This window comes from Nelumbo nucifera, chromosome 2, assembly GCF_055504915.1.
Source record: "Nelumbo nucifera cultivar China Antique chromosome 2, China Antique-T2T, whole genome shotgun sequence".
Classification (NCBI taxonomy): Eukaryota; Viridiplantae; Streptophyta; class Magnoliopsida; order Proteales; family Nelumbonaceae; genus Nelumbo; species Nelumbo nucifera.
The window spans coordinates 448,780-464,925 of record NC_142650.1 but is presented as its reverse complement, the minus strand read 5'-3'; the positions used below and the strand labels follow the sequence as shown (position 1 = coordinate 464,925).

Below are 16,146 nucleotides of genomic sequence, written 5' to 3'. Positions count from 1 at the left end.
GGCTAGGTGTACAGCATGGCCTCGCCCGTGGACCAGCCTGACCTACGGCATGGCATGGGCTCGTGCGGACTCAAGCCGTGGGTTGTGCTGAACTGACCCCCTAAATTATCCTAGAGGAGTGAGGCATGGCCCAGGACACCTCATGGGCCAGCACGACACGACTCGCACTTTGTGTGGGTCACATGCAGGTTGTGTCATGCCGACCCAGCACGACCCAATTTACACATCTATTTGAACTCGCTCAATACTGGGGGCGATGTAGGGAAATTCGAGGATTCTCCATCCTTGATGAGGAGTGGGATGCCTTGCCCCTGAACTCACTCGACATTGAGGAGTGGTCACCTTGCTTTGAATTCACATGTTACTGGGGACGGGGCAGACGGGGTATGGATGGGGTTGAGTGTCTTAACAATGGGGCAAGGGAAGGGATGGAGTGTCATGCCTGAACCCACCCCATTATCATTCCCATATAATTGTTAATTATTAGTGGAGTTAATAAAAATGTTAGCTTTTATAATTATTTTTATTTATTTTAAAATTAATCAAAATTTTATTTAAAAATAATAAAAAGAACAAAAATTATTAAATTTACTATAAATTATTAATAAAACTAAAGTTATTAAAAAATATTTATTCATATTCAATTAAGAACAATTATTTTTTCTAAATTAATATTAAATGAAAAATAAAATTATTAAATCTTCCAAATTAACCACAAAAGTTGCCCTTATATCCTATCAACCCTATAATAAGTACACTCTTTTCCCGCGGAGTTGTTGAGTTAGTTGGTGAGTTGACAACCTAATCTAATCCATTGATGGAGACGAAGCAACTATTTGCAACTAAAAAAACTTTTTCTTTTCTTCTTAAAAAAGGAAGCAATACCGTGTGACCTGTCACTTATTTGGTTGGGTTTTATTCGTTAGTCACTTCGAATGGAACAAACAATCTCGACAACGCTACAGCTGAAGCGGATTTTCCGTAGAAAAGTCCACTATCGTCCTTGCACGAATGGACTTCTAGATCATTTTCCCGGAGTTTACTGGAGCCTTCTCTTTCAATTTTGTAAGTTTCGAGCGGTGGATGAAAGTTCGATCAAGATGCTGAAATCTCGCACACTGACGGAGATCCATCCGCAGGAATTCAATTGGATCCTAGGGCTTTGAGTTGTCTCTAGTATGGGTTTCTCTATTTTCCAAGAGGCTTTTCGAGTATTTCATTGCGTTTAAAGTTCAAGCTAAAGATGATTGCAATCTTTTAACTGATTCATTTTCTGGGCTTGTAGTGCGTCTAATCTTTAGAAGACCAATTTTTTTTAACTTGCTAAAGGATTTCAATTTATCCGGATTTAGTTAAAACATTTTTTTTTTAAATGTTTGAGACTCATATGTTCTTTGGTGGTTCTGAGCTGTGGGAGTAAGAAAGTTGATATTATTCCCAGGTGATTAAATTCATTACTTCAAACTCAAACCAATTTGGATATTTTTTTTTCTTGGGATGTTTATAAAATTTGTATCCTTGGAAGTATTTATTCATATTTTGCTTTGGAGTATGTGAAATATTTGTTTCTTTGTCAAATTTGTAGGTTTTCAAGATGGTGGGAGTGAAAGTTTGTCTTTTGGGATTTGCTCTAGTTGTCTCGTTTGGTTGTTTTACATTTCCTGCCACAGCGCAGACTACTGATCCATCAGAAGGTGAATTGGCTTCAAAATTGATGTCCGCACACTTGGGATATTGCCTGCTGTTTGATTTTAGCAATACAAAATATATAATTGTTTTCTTATAATGTATTGATTAATATATAATGCTCTGAGCTTATCCATATTGTCTTTCATACAGTTGGTTTTGAAAGGAATGAGCTTTAAATTCAGTGTACATATAACTGTATTTTTTCCGTATGAGATAAGTAGAATTAACATTACTGCCTGCGCCTTCAGTCAACTTGTTTGAGTAATTATAAGTTCAGGCTCAGTATACCTAGATCTCATCTTCTGTGTTGCAATGGTTCAATCCTCTTGTAGTTGCTGTGCTAGGGTAAGAATAATAGAAAAAGAAGAAAGAAATAGAAGGGATAAGAGAGAAGAGAGAAGAGAGAAGAGAGGAGGAAAAAGAATGGTTGAATTGGAGAGAATGATTCATCACTCAGCCCAGCTGAACTGTTTATTATATAGGTTTTGCAGGCAATGTACAAAGACCATTTTTCTTACTTATCTAAGGGATATGCGATTTAAAGCATGACTAAAAGGCCTAATTTTAACTTAATAAATGAAGAACAAAATGACCAAAAGAACCCTGACTAATCATCTCTAACTCTTCCCCTCAAGCTGAAGAGTGTATGTCATATACAACTAGCTTGTTACACATATAATCCACTCTTCCTTGATTCAACTCCGTAGTAAACAGATCTTCCTATTGACTTCCCAAGCTCATGTGTGTAGTACTGATCACTCCACCAAGAACCTTTTTCTCTTATAAAGTGATAGTCAACCTATACGTGCTTTGTCCTCTCATGGAAGACTGGATTAGATGAAATATGAAAAACAGCTTGGTTGTCACAATGTAGTCTCATAGGGCTATTCACTAAATACCTAATCTCCTTTAGGAGGCTCTTCAACCAAACTAGTTCACAGGTAGTGTGGGCAATGGCTCTATACTTAGCTTCAACATTGCTCCTTGCCACAACTCTCTGTTTCTTACTCTTCCATGTTACTAAATTTTTTCCTAGAAAAATGCAATATCCTCTGGTGAATCTTCTATTACTGAGCCAGCTAATCTATGCCGGTATAGCCTTTTATTTTAAGCCTTCCACTAGGCTTATATAGCAATCCCCAGCCTGGTGTTCTCTTCAAGTACTGCACAATCCCGATAACTACATTTTAGTGGGGAACCTGGGGGTTCTGCATAAATTGGCTAACCACATTGACTACAAAAGAGATATATGGTTAGATGATAGTTAGATAGTTTAGCTTGCCCACTAATATTCTGTACTTTCTGGAATCATCAAATTGTTCACTTGCTTTAGTGCTTAGTGTAGAGATAATGGGCCTAATGGGCCTTAGTTTCTTTGTTTTTCTTTAAATTATGTTTATGACTTGTATTAGCAGGTAATAGGCCTTAGTTATTGCTGCCTTTAGTGATGGACGCCCTACTAAGGGCACTCATGTAATTGTCCTTGTTTTTTATAACAAAAGAATAAAAGAGATCATTGGGGGCTGAAGAGTGGTTTTGAATTACTCTCTCTTTGTTGAGAATGTGCATTTGGCTTAGGGGTATTGTTGTCTTTTCCTGTTAGTTGTATTTTGGGCGGCCTTATAGGGACATAATTGTAATTTTTGATTTAGTATATAATGAAATATTCTGGGTGTGAATAGTAACACCCCAATTCTCTCTTGTAAATTTTCTTCTTCTTCTTTTCCTTCTTCCTCCTCTTCTTTCTTCTTCTTTCTTCTTCTTCTTCCTCTTCCTCCACTTGACAACTTGGTATTAGAGTGGGAAGAAGTCTTGGACTAGGTTCCTCTACCAACTTCTGAATTCAAGAAGACCTGTTGACGTTAGAGTCAGAGTCTCAGACTGCTGCCAAATGATGTCAATAGTCTGTACAAGTACCGATGGAAACCCTTGAATCTGATCTACTTTGGTGCGTCTTGATTTTAGGGTTATTTTGGTGTGGTTCTTATCTTCATTTGATGTGTCTATGGTTTTTCCCGGATTTTACAATAAAAAATTATAGAAAAATACTAGTTCGATGTTTGGATTTTTTCTTCCTTGTCTGAGTTCGATGCATGATTTAAACTTGTTGGTTTTGGTTTATTTCGCATTGCTAAAGGCATGAGAAGTGGTTCCGCATTTTTATGATCTCTAATATTTCTTCGGGAGGTCTTTTTTCCCTTATATATTGCTACCAGTTCAGTTTTGGGCCTCCCATTGGATTCCAATCAAGTGTTTCCCATCTTTTATGGGCCTTGTGTGTGTCAGTTGGTTGTTGGAGTGCTGTAGAACTGTTAAAAGGCCTACCCAACTCAAAAGGATGTGCCTAAGGAGTTACAAACTATTTTTGGAGTGCTTCCGGGTAATGTTGATGTCTCCAGTGGTATGATAACCACTGTAAAACTTGATGGAGCCAATTTCCAAGAGTGGTCTCAATCAGCCAAGCTTACTATCGGAGGTAGGGGTAAGTTGGGATTTACTATTGGTAGAGAGGAGAAGCCAAAAGCTGATGACCCCAAACTTGTTAGATGGGAACAGGATAATTCCTTGGTTATGTCCTGGATGGTGTGTTCAATGCAACCACATATTGCCCACAATTATATGTTTCTCTCCACTGCCAAGGATATTTGGGATCGTGTTATAGCCACATACTCTCAAGCAAAAAATACAACTCGAGTCTACCAACTCCAAAGAGAAGCTTGTAATATGTGTCAAGGGGAGAGGACTGTAGCCATGTACTTCTCTTCTCTGCAGTCTCTATAGGAAGAAATTGACCATTTGGAGAACTTGGTATAGAAGAACCCTGAGGACGGTGAACAATATCGGAAGTATGTTGAGAAGAACCGAGTGTTTGACTTCTTGGATGGATTGAATGGTGAGTATGATTTTTCTTGACAACATATTTTGAGTGCAGATATTGTTTCCCTTGCTACTACATACTCCTTAGTGCAGGGAGAGGAGAGTAGAAGGGTTGCTATGATGCAGACCCTAGTGATGGATCATTCTGCCTACATGTCTTCAAGGTCCAAGCCGAGTACAAACAGACAGGGTACTAATGAAAAGCATGATGACATGGTATGTGATTACTATAAGAGGCGAGACATACGAGGGATAGGTGTTGGAAATTGAATCCACATTTGAAGCCCGACAAGTTTAAAACTACAAAGAAGGGTAGGAATGACAATGGGGCAGGGCGGGGACGGGGAGCCTCTCCCCATCCCCGTCCCTGCTAATGGGGACAATGTTATCCCCATCCCCGTCCCCACGAGGATCCCCATTCCCCGTGATTTTTTATAGTGTTAACCATTTTGTTTTTGTTTTTTATTTTATTTAAAAAATAAAAATAAAATAATTAAAATTTAGAAGCCTATTAGAAAAGATTCAAGCATATTCAACCATATTTTTAAAAATATTAATATATAGATGTGTACATATATACATATAGTCATATATAACGTATGCATACATATATACATATATATTAGTAGGGATCCCACGGGGCAGTGAGTGCTCTCCTCGTCCTCGTCCTCGTCCCGTCCCCACTAACGGGGATTAAAATTTCCCCATTCCCATCCCCGAGGGGGAAAACCATCCCCATTTCCACCCCATTCAGGGTGGATCCCCACGAGGATTGGAGAAATGGAGAAAATTGCCATCCCTAAAGAAGGATAATGCTCATCTTGCTATTGTTGGAGCTGATTGCCCTTCTAATGTACAGGCTCCCACACATGATTCCTCTAATGTGATGGAAAAGCTTAGGATTATGTTGACTCAGCTTGAGAAGTATGGGCCCTCTGCCTTTACTAGTTCTAGTAATCCTTCCAGTGCTTTTGCAATAACGGGTATTGCACTTACTTCTCAATCTTCTCCTACTAGCTCCTAGATTGTGGACTTTGGAGCTAATGCACATATGACTGGTATGCCTTCCCACTTCACCTCTTATAAGTTGGTTGAAGGGGAAGGATAAATCATTTTAGCTGATGGATCTCAAATCTCTATCTCTGGTTTGGGGGAGGTTAAGCTTACTCGTGATCTTTCCTTGAGCTCTGTCCTTTATGTTCCCCATTTGTACAAGAATCTTTTATTTGTTAGCACTCTTGCCAAATCCCATAACTGTTCAGTGACCTTTGCCCCCTCTCATTGTGTTTTTCCGGACCTGAGGACGGGGAGGATGTTTGGAACTAGACATAAAGTTAATGGAGTTTACCTTTTTGATCAAACCTCTGAGCAAGGATTACTGGGCCAGATGAGTCATGTCAATATGAAAATTTGAGTCCTTTGAAGTTGTGGCATTGTCGCCTCGGTCATGTGTCTTTTAAGTCCATTAATTTTTTGTTTCCAAACTTTGTCAGTTTGGGTCTAGTTTGAGTATGCAATGTGAAGTTGTCATTCTCTCAAAACAATGTAGAACTATATATCTTGCAAGTAATAGAAGGAGTGGTGTTGCTTTTAAATTGACACACACTGATGTTTGGGACCCATACTCTATTCCATGTATGGGCGGCTATAAATATTTTATATTGTTCATTGATGATTACTCTAGCCAAGTATCTAGATATACTTGGCTTTACTTGATGAAGAGTATAGATTAGGTCCCTTCCATTGTTCAAAACTTCTTCAAGATGGTGGAAACGCAACTTGAAAGGCATATCAAGGTAATAAGGTCTGGCAATGCTAAGGAGTGTTTTGAAAAGCATCTGCGATTATTGCTTGAAGGAAAGGGAGCAATTCATCAAAGTTCATGTTTTCATACTCCGCAACAGAATGGTGTATTTGAGAGAAAAAACAGACATGTTATTGAGGTGGCAAGAGGCCTACTCTTCTAGATGAATGCGCCAACTTGATTATGGGGAGATGCAGTTGAAGCAACAGTGTATCTCATTAATAGACTTCCTTCATGATCCCTTTCTCTTCAATCCCCTCATCAACTTTTGTTTCCTAAGAATCCTATTTTCAGTCTGCCTCTCAGAGTCTTTGGTTGTAGTTGCTTTGTTCATGATATGAGTCCTTCTTGCCTGAAACTTGACCCTAAATCTATCAAATGCATATTTTTGGGTTATTCTCTAGTCCAAAAGGGGTACAAGTGCTTTGATCCCCATATTGGCCGAAGGTATGTATCTAAGGATGTTATATTCCTTGAGTCTACTCCATATTTTCAGTCCACTTGTCCTTTTCTTTAGGGGGAGAGTGTTTGTGAAGATCATACTCTTTTTTGTTTTCCTATTCCTACCTCTATGGACATTCCTGGTTCGTCTTCCCCTTGTAGTAACAATGTTCTTGCTCCTCCTCCTCCTCTTCCCCCTGTTCCTCTCCAGTGTCCTGGCAACAGTGCTTTATAAGCGGAGGAGTTGGTGTTTATCGATGAGTATAAACTTGTGTGATTGGTGGCTTTCCAATATGTGTATGTACTTGCCGACGTGAAGGTTTGGGAACAACAAGAATGGGGTTATCAATAGGAACAAAAAGAGGAAACACTAGAGGTGAAGAGGAAATATTAGAACTAGTGAAGAAGGAAAAGGATTCAAAAAAGGTAACATCAGGGCAAACAAATGAGTTATGGGAAATAGGATTATAGCACTTGTACCCCTTCTGAACCCTAGAGTAGCTAAGAAAGATACACTTCGTAGAGCATGTATCTAGCTTGTTCGCACCTAGGCTAAGATTATGAACAAAACACATAAACAAAATTTCTTGGGGTGAGAGGAAAGCTGACAAGGTAGGGAACATGATAAAAAAGGGAGAAGAACCACCAAGAATGGACATGGCATCTGATTAATGAGAAACAAGCTGTAAGGACAACATCACTCCAAAACCTTTTGGAACATTCATATGTTGAAGAAGAGATTGAACCATCTCAAGATTTTTTTTGAGAAAATCCTGAACCATCTCAAATAAATGATGGTTCTTCTGTTCAGCCACCCCATTTTGTTTTGTGGTGTACGAATAGGAAGTTTGATGAATGAAACAAAAAAATTTTATTAGAACACCAATTTGAGTGCAAATTTCAGCATGGAATTTTTGAAAAATGGAAAATAATTCACTTAGATAAAGCCATGTCATCCTTGAATAATTATCAAAGAAAATTCCAAATACTTGTAACCATTGTACGACACAATTTTATTTGAACCCCAAATGTTCGAATGAGCTAAAGCAAAAAGACTCAAAATTTAATTGTCGACTCTAGGACTGAAGGGAACCCGATGATGTTTCTCATACATGATTCACACTCTAAATATGAAAGATGACTCAATGATGGAACAAGTGACTTGAGTGCTTGAAAGGATGGATGGTCAAGCCTGAAATTCCACTGGAGAGTTGAAAGAGAGGATTGGAATGCTACTTTCGAGCCACCACCATCAAAATAATACAATCCACTAGCTTTATGCCCTCCACCAATCTTCATCCTCATTTTGAGATCCCAAAAGACACAAGAAGAGGGGCAAAAAGTTATAGAGCAATTAAGAAACTAAGTCAATTTACTAACAAACAAGTTTGAGTGAAAATTCAGGAACATACAAAAATAGATGAAGAGACAAGGATGCAAGGTCAACATTAGCAACACCACAAATAGGATAGGTGGAGCCATAGGCTAGGGTAACTGTTTGTGATATGAAAGACTAAGAAAGAGAAAAAACACACCTAGAGTTTTAGTTATATGATTGGAGGCTCTAGAATCGATAACCAACGGGATGTTGAGGAAGGTTTGGATGCTAGACAAGTCATAGTTGAGTGTGCAAGGGTAGTAGTGTTATGTTGTGAGGTAGCCTAAAGGAACCTCTCATACTCATCATGTGGAACACTCATCATCTCTTTCCTAGAAACAACTATAGATATTGAGGGTGTCTAATCAACTTGTTGACTACCACCTGCTTCATCACTACTAGATACAACCATGGTTCAAAGTATCAACACACCTTTGTGTATTGGTAGAGGTGTATCGATACTTTTTTTATCAGCAATTCTGAAATGATTTCATTAATTAGAAAAATTATGGATACAACAAGAAGTTGTGAAAGAGACCAGCTTTAGTAAGCTGCCCCAAACAGAATTGCAAATGAGCCCAAAACATATGTGTTCTTTGAACCCCTTGCTTAGCTTAGCTATCAGCCAAATTGTTGGCAGATATCCTCACCCATCTCACATGGATTGACATGCTCCTTAAATACACCTGTAAGTAGGTGTATTGGGTACCCAAAGATACAATATAATACGCCTAATACAACATGTATTATATTGATACCTTGAACCTTGGTCACAACATGGTTGGCCCATGTAGGTATCAACAACAAGAGAGAAGAAGAAGTTGGCGGCAATAGGGTTTGGGGAGAATAGTTGTTCGAATCTTACTCCCTTCCCTAGTCCTTTCATTAAAAAGTAATTTACAAAGTTTTTGTATTTATAGAGAGGCCCTTAATTGGGCGATTAACTTAATTAAACATAAACATAAAGAAACATAAAAAGCCCATTAGTTAAAGGCCCATTAATAAAAGAAATAGAAACATAAATAAATAAGAACAACCTATGGGCCATTCGGTCCATTCTCTTTACATTCCCTCTCAAGCTGACTAGCCGAGCATAGATGTCAATCATGCCTAGCTTGCCAGTGTAATGTTGTAGTTTGGCCTTGGAGATTCCCTTGGTAAGAATGATAGCTAACTGTTCTTCATATGTAATGAATGGTAGACAAACTTCTCCAGAAGCCACACTTTCTCTGATAAAATGCCTGTCAAGTTTAATATGTTTAGTTCTATCATGTTGCATCGGATTGTGGGCACTGCTGATGGTGGCCTAATTATCACAATATAGCATCAATGGCTTATCATACTCAACACCTAGTCCCTCCATCAAGGATCGAAGCCAAAGTAACTCAAAAACTCCATGAGCTATAGCTCTGTACTTGGCCTCAGCTGAAGATCTGACAACAACAGATTGTTTCTTGCTTCTCCAAGAAATAATATTACTTGCCACCATGCTACAGTAACTAGAAGTTGACCTCCTATCATCAATGTTTCCCGCCCAGTCAGCATCTATGTAAGCCTCCAGTTTCAAATGACTATGCTTAGCAAAAAGAATGCCCTAGGAGTACTCTTTAAATAAATAACATAAAATTTGTTCTGCTGCTGCTATATGAGTGTCTCTGGGAGCATGCATGAACTGGCTAATGCAGCTGGCAGCATATGCAATGTCAGGCCGAGTCATACAAAGATATAGCAGTTTCCCTAGTAACCTTTGAAACATTCCCTTGTCCTTCAATAGTTATCCATCAGAGGCAGAAAGTTTGTGACTCATATTGATAGGAGTAGCCAGGTCTTGCACCCATTTTGCCCGTTTCAGTGAGCAAGTATAGCACATACTTTCGCTGAGAGATAAAAATTCCATCCTTAGACCGGGCCACTTCAATGCCAAGGAAATACTTCAACTCCCCCAGATCTTTGATCTCAAACTCTATATGAAGGAAAGATTTAAGATCATCAATCCCTGTCACATCAGTGCCAGTCACTACAATACCATCAACATACACTATGAGATATACTGCCAATGAACTTCTCCTCTTCACAAAAGAGGGTATGGTCAGATTGCGTCTATACGTAACCAAAGTTAACAAGGGCAGCCCTAAACCTTTCAAACCACGCTCTAGGCGACTGTTTGAATCCATAAAGAGACTTCTTCAACTTGCACACTTTTCCCTCAATGTCTGTGCCATACATTCTGGTGGGAGAGACATAAACTTCCTCATGTAATTGTCCATTCAAGAATGCATTTTTCACATCCAACTAATAAAGAGGCCAATTTGAATGAGCTGCCAAAGATAGTAGAATCCGCACAGATGTCATCTTTGCAACAATAGCAAAAGTCTCCAGATAGTCAATCCCATAAGTTTGTGTATAGCCTTTTGCATCCAACTGTGCTTTGTACCTCTCAATGGAGCCATTAGCATGATATTTAGTGGTATACACTCACTTATATTCCACTGGCTCCTTCCCTTAAGGCAAATCAACCACTTCTCATGTGTCATTCTTGTGCAGAGCATTTATTTTAGTTCTCATAGCATCCCTCTATTCTAGAAGAGTAAGGGCTTCTGATACAAACTTGGGTATAGGGTTAGGAGCAATAGAAGAAAGAAAGGCATAATATGAAGGAAAAAGAAGGCCATAGGAAAGATGTTTGGAAATGTAATGTGCAGTACACTTCCGTTTACTTTTCCTGATAGCAATATGGACATCAAGATCTGGGAAGGGAGGCTGCAAAGGGATGGTATCAGTACCTGTTGTTTCTTTAATAACTTGAAGTACAGGAGGCTCATGTGATGTAGAGGAAACAATCTGCTCACTCTTGGTTCTTTGTTGTTTGTACCACCTAGGATTAAAAAGGGGACGAGGGGGTAAAGGAGGAGGAATAGGAATATTGGATGGAACTGGAGATGATTGTTCCCTGCTTGACTCATCAAGAATAGAAGGAGACTCAATAGGGACAGGAATGGGGAGTGAAAGCAACTGTGACAAATGCCCCCCCCTGTGAACAATGCTTCCCCTGAGAAGAATCATAGAAAGGAGTGGACTCATCAAAGATAACATCCATTGAAACATAACGAGTTCCTGTGTTAGGATCAAAACAACAATAACCCTTCTGTGTGGAGGCATAACCCAGGAAGATGCACTTTTGGGCCTTTGGTTGAAATTTATGTCTCTGGGTACTAGAAATGTGTACATAACAAGTACAGCCAAAGACACAAAGGAGAATAGAAATAAATGTCCTTATCTAGAGGTTAAAAGGGGACTTAAAGCCCAACACTCTAGATGGCATGCGGTTGATTAGGTAGGTTGCAATGAGAACAACATCCCCCCAAAATCTTGTAGGGACATGTGAGGCAAACAAAATGCTTTTTGCAACTTCAACTATGTGATGATTCTTCCTCTCAGCTACTCCATTTTGTTTTGGAGTATGAACACAAGAACTTTGGTGAATGACCCCAAAATCAGTGAGATAAGAGGTTAGGTTTTTCTCAAAGTATTCTTTTGCATTGTCAGATTTGAATATTTTGATTCTTGTATCAAACTGGGTAAGAACAAATTCATGGAACTGCCTCACAAGCTTGGGAACTTCATCTCGAGATCTCATAAAAAATAACCAAGTATATCAAGAGAAATCGTCAATAAACAAGATAAAATATCTATAACCTCCCATAGAGGGTAAGTGGTATGGCCCCCACACATCAGAGTGCACAATATGTAAAGGAAATGATGATCTTTTATTACTCAAAGGATAACTGTTTCTACAATGTTTTGATATCACATAGGACTCACAGTGAAGGTTGGACAAGTTGATTCCCTTGAACAATTCTGGGAATAAATGGCTCAAAGCAGAAAAAGATAAATGACTCAAACGAAAATGACATAACATGACACAACTAAAAGACTCTAAAGAAATAGATCCAAAAGCAGCTTTCCTAGGTTGTCCTTGGCTTTATCCAAGAGTATCCAATAGGTCTATTCCATTCGCCTCATGGCCACTCCCAATCACTTTCTGAAACTTCAGGTCCTGAAAAACACAATAAGAAAGGAAAAAGGTTACACTGCAGTTCAAGGATTTGGTTAGGCTACTCACAAACAATAAATTAGTATTCAGTCTAGGGACATGAAGGATAGAAGAAAGAGAAAGGGAGTCTGTAGCCTTGATGGTTCCCTTGGCAAAAATAGGAGCAAGTGAGCCATCATTTAGGGTAATCTTATCACGGCCAGGAAGCAAATCATAAGAAATAAACAAAGCGGAAAGGCTGGTCATATGATTAGAAACACCAAAATCAATAATTCAAGGGATCCTACGATTACCTGAGACAATTGCATGATTGGCAGTAGCACGTATACCTGAATGTGCAGATGTAGAAGTAGTTGGATTGTTCGGAGGGTTGGAAGAGGAGGCTGCACTCTCAAGGTAACTGATCACCCTCCCATACTTCTCATACTCTGCCTTCATAATTGCTAACTGCTCACTAGCAGTCTTCTCATTTGTGAAGCACCTGTCATTATTTGAGACTGTGGTCATGTTGGCACTTCCTGACTTCCCATTATCAACCTTCTTTTGAAAACGAGGTAGAAGGAGTTTTGGATGCAGTTTCCAACATTTATCTTTTGTATGTTTTGGTTTCTTGCAGTACTCACATATGACTTCCTTCTTCCCTGAACCACCTGAACTACCTGTAGTCACCTTCGAACCTTGAACCTGGACCAACCTCCTGCTCTCTTTACTACTCGCCAATAGGCCTGAGACAAAAATACATTATCCTTAGCTAGGATATTCCGTCTGGTAATGTTAAGCTCGGGATTCAACCATGTCAAGAATTCAAATACCCTATTCTTCTCAACTAATTTCCTGTATGTCTCAGCATCATTCATGCTTTTCCTAACAATAGTTTCCATTAGGTCTATCTCTTGCCACAAGCATTTCAGCATTGAGAAGTATATTGCTAAAGGTCTCTCCCCCTGCCTTAGATTATTCACATAACTCCTTAACTTATATGCCTTGGCCACATTCAGTTTTTGTGAATAAGTTTCAGCAACACTATCCCATATTTCCTTGGCTGAATTCATCCATAAATAATGTTGACTAATTTGTGGTTGCATTGAGTTCACTAACCATCCAATAATAGTATAATTCTCTTGCAACCATTTCTTATAAGATGGGTCATCTTCCGGTGGTGCTTTCTTACTCCTGGAGATATACCCCCACTTGCCTCTGCTATAAACATGTATTTTTACCAACAGTGACCATGCTAGATAGTTAGTTCCATCAAGCTTGACTGTGGTCACAACCAATAGTGAGTTTATGGGTGCTCTTGGAACCTGTTCGGATTTTGCGCCACACTTATTTTCAACTCCCGAGATATTCGTCTTCCTCAAACAACTTCAAAAGAACTTCAAACAGCTTCAAATGATAAACAAGGAAGACAGGAAAAATCAGACACCAAGTACCAACCTCTATGAAGTCGTATCTGCCAATTGCGTCTCACCCAGAACTGGTGAGAAATAAGAAAACAACAGCCGCTCCCTGTAGGCTTCACAGAACACCACAAGACTTGTATCGATCTTCAAGGTAAAGAGAAAGAACCCCTTCAGTCACTGAGTGCCAAGGTAAAGCTCCCTGTGGGGCCTGCAATCAGAATTCTCTAGTTAATTAGGGTTTTGGGAAATAACTCCAGGGATTGTCAGAATGATGACCAAGATAGACAATTCACAAGTTATTTGCTACTCGAGCTGATCTGTATCGTTCAGTCTATACACATGCAAAAAGTCGAGGCAATAGAGCTTATGTTTGTAGATGCATTGCTAGAAGCAAATAATTGTCTAGGAATACCTCTCGTGTTGAGAAGTACTGCCTGCGTGAGAAATATGGGAGAGCCAAAGTAGGTGGGTTAGAGAGAGGATACCACTGAGATGGCTGCGGAGAAGGGTTTCAGAGTGGTTGGAAGATGGCATTCTGAGGTGACGATGGAAGCCAAGTCTTTCAAGTTGGAAGAGGATGGACCGAAGGAAGTTGTGCTTTGAAAATCAGAGAGAACAATGAGGCGACAATACTGGTACCGGAGGAGGTTGTTGTATGGATGAAAGGCTTTGTGGATGGAGCTATCATTTCGTACAAGGAGGAAGGATGGAAAAATACGATGACAGTTCAAGGAAAGACCTTTGTAATCGAAGTGAGAAGAAATACCAAGGGGTGGTTTATTACTGTGACTAAGCTATTTGGCATAAGTGGAAAACAAATGATATGTTTACCGGAAGGTAAAAGGTAGAAAGGATGGTTGGTCTTTGTGGAGGAGTTGCAGGCTTTCCTTGTGGCTGTGGACCGGAAGAAGGCGAAAGGTGAGAAGGCAGTTGACCAGAAATCAAAAGGTAATGGCCGAAAGGTTTAGGTGAAGGAGGGTGTGGTTGGAACAAGTGGGAGTATAGAGGTACAAGGACCTACAGTTCCTGGTATGGTGGTTGCCTGTTCCTCTGTACACTAGAAAATTATGGTGGGTGATGGCATAGATAATTGGAGGAAACGATTGGTGCTAGTGGCTGACAGGAGTGTGAAGGATTGGCAGAAGGTACTGGCTATTGTAGCTAAGGAGATAAATTTGAAGAATGAAGCTAGCCTATTTCCATTTATAGAGACAAAGGCAGTTCTTGATGTAGGCGACTAGGAGCTTTGCTTCAACACGGTGGTTGTGGATGGCAGCCTCATTCAGCTTCAGAATTGGAGCCCTTTCTGTAACGAAGTGGAGGTGAAAGATGGATACATACGGCTGAAGTTGTTAGGTCTTCCCTTCAATTTGTGGAGGGACTCTGTTCTTGAACAGATTGTTCGAAGCTTGGGTGGGGTGCTGATGGGAACCAACAAAAGAAGTTTGGGGGTAGTCGAGATTCAAGTTGCCGGAATCAAGCATGAAAACGTCCCAAGGTTCTTCGAAATCTGCTCAGAAGGAGCATGGTTCAAGGTGTGGGTGGCGTTTGAATTCGAACAGACGTGGTAGGGAAGAAGTCCAAAGGTTGAAGATGATGATGTGTTGGCAAGGTGGTGGACACATGGAGGAAGGAGAGTGGGAAAAGAAGAAAACTTGCGTGGGAAATCCAAATTAGTATTTAATTAGTCGGTGGGGGAAGACCAGGTGACAAGTCAGCCAATAAAAGAAATAAATTCATTTTTTTTTTTGAAAAAAGCAAAAGTGGGGCGGGTAATTTAACCTATGCTGACGTGGCAAAGAAGATAAGTGAACCAAACAATATACATCGAATGGCTTGGTCCAAGTCGGTGGGGGTTAAGGTCGATTCGCATACTAAACTGGGCTCTAGGCTTAGTGGCCCACGTGACCACTTAAAATGTCACGCAGGTCGGGGTAAGAGGGTGGTAGAAGGGCCGACTATGGACCGTCCCTTTGGTCTATCTTTGTCTACATTGGGGAGAACTGTTGGGGACAAAATACAACGGTGGAAAATGGTGTTCAGGGTGGTTCACAGTGGTTGCGCTGTTGAGATCGAGAAGGTCCAAGCTCTTTGAGATGTTCCACAAAGAGACCAAACCCCAGATTTGAAAGAGAAAGGTGCGAAGAAGATTTTAGGGTGGACGAAGGATGGGTTTGATGCAGGGAGAATAGTGAGGACTCGGACGATAGCTTAGTCAGTGGTACTAGTATTGGTAGTGTGAAGGACGATGGAGGTTTTGATGAAGGTGATATGGGCCTGAACATTGCGGGCTTATTTCAAGGGGACATAGAAGAGGTGAGGAGAAGCAATCCAGGCGGCCAAGAAGGCTCAATTGGCGCGGTAAGTCCTGGAATTATGGGAGCAAGTGAGGCTGCTGAACCTTATGGAATTAACCCATCTCCAAGGCTTCAGATTGTGCATGGCAGAAATAGAGTGGCAAATCAGGAGAACCTGAAGCAGAGCATGAGTACATCACCAA

At 40.0% G+C, this 16,146-nt stretch overlaps 1 protein-coding gene across 11 annotated transcripts in view; it reads left to right on the top strand.

Annotated features, from left to right (window-relative positions):
* The first annotated feature begins 825 nt into the window (after positions 1–825).
* LOC104588376 (putative LRR receptor-like serine/threonine-protein kinase At1g06840) overlaps positions 826–16,146 on the top strand; it is an 89,009-nt gene continuing 73,688 nt past the window's right edge. For 7 of the 11 annotated variants that reach the window (XM_088897645.1, XM_010246276.3, XM_088897640.1 and 4 more), the window contains exons 1-2: positions 826–1,176; positions 1,586–1,694. In XM_088897645.1, coding sequence (XP_088753771.1) covers positions 1,595–1,694 — 100 coding nt within the window. In that variant the 5' untranslated portion in view covers positions 826–1,176; positions 1,586–1,594. Of the gene's footprint in view, positions 1,177–1,303; positions 1,442–1,585; positions 1,695–16,146 lie in introns of those variants that run through there. The other 4 variants (XM_088897638.1, XM_088897639.1, XM_088897637.1 and 1 more) reach the window with 4 other exon arrangements.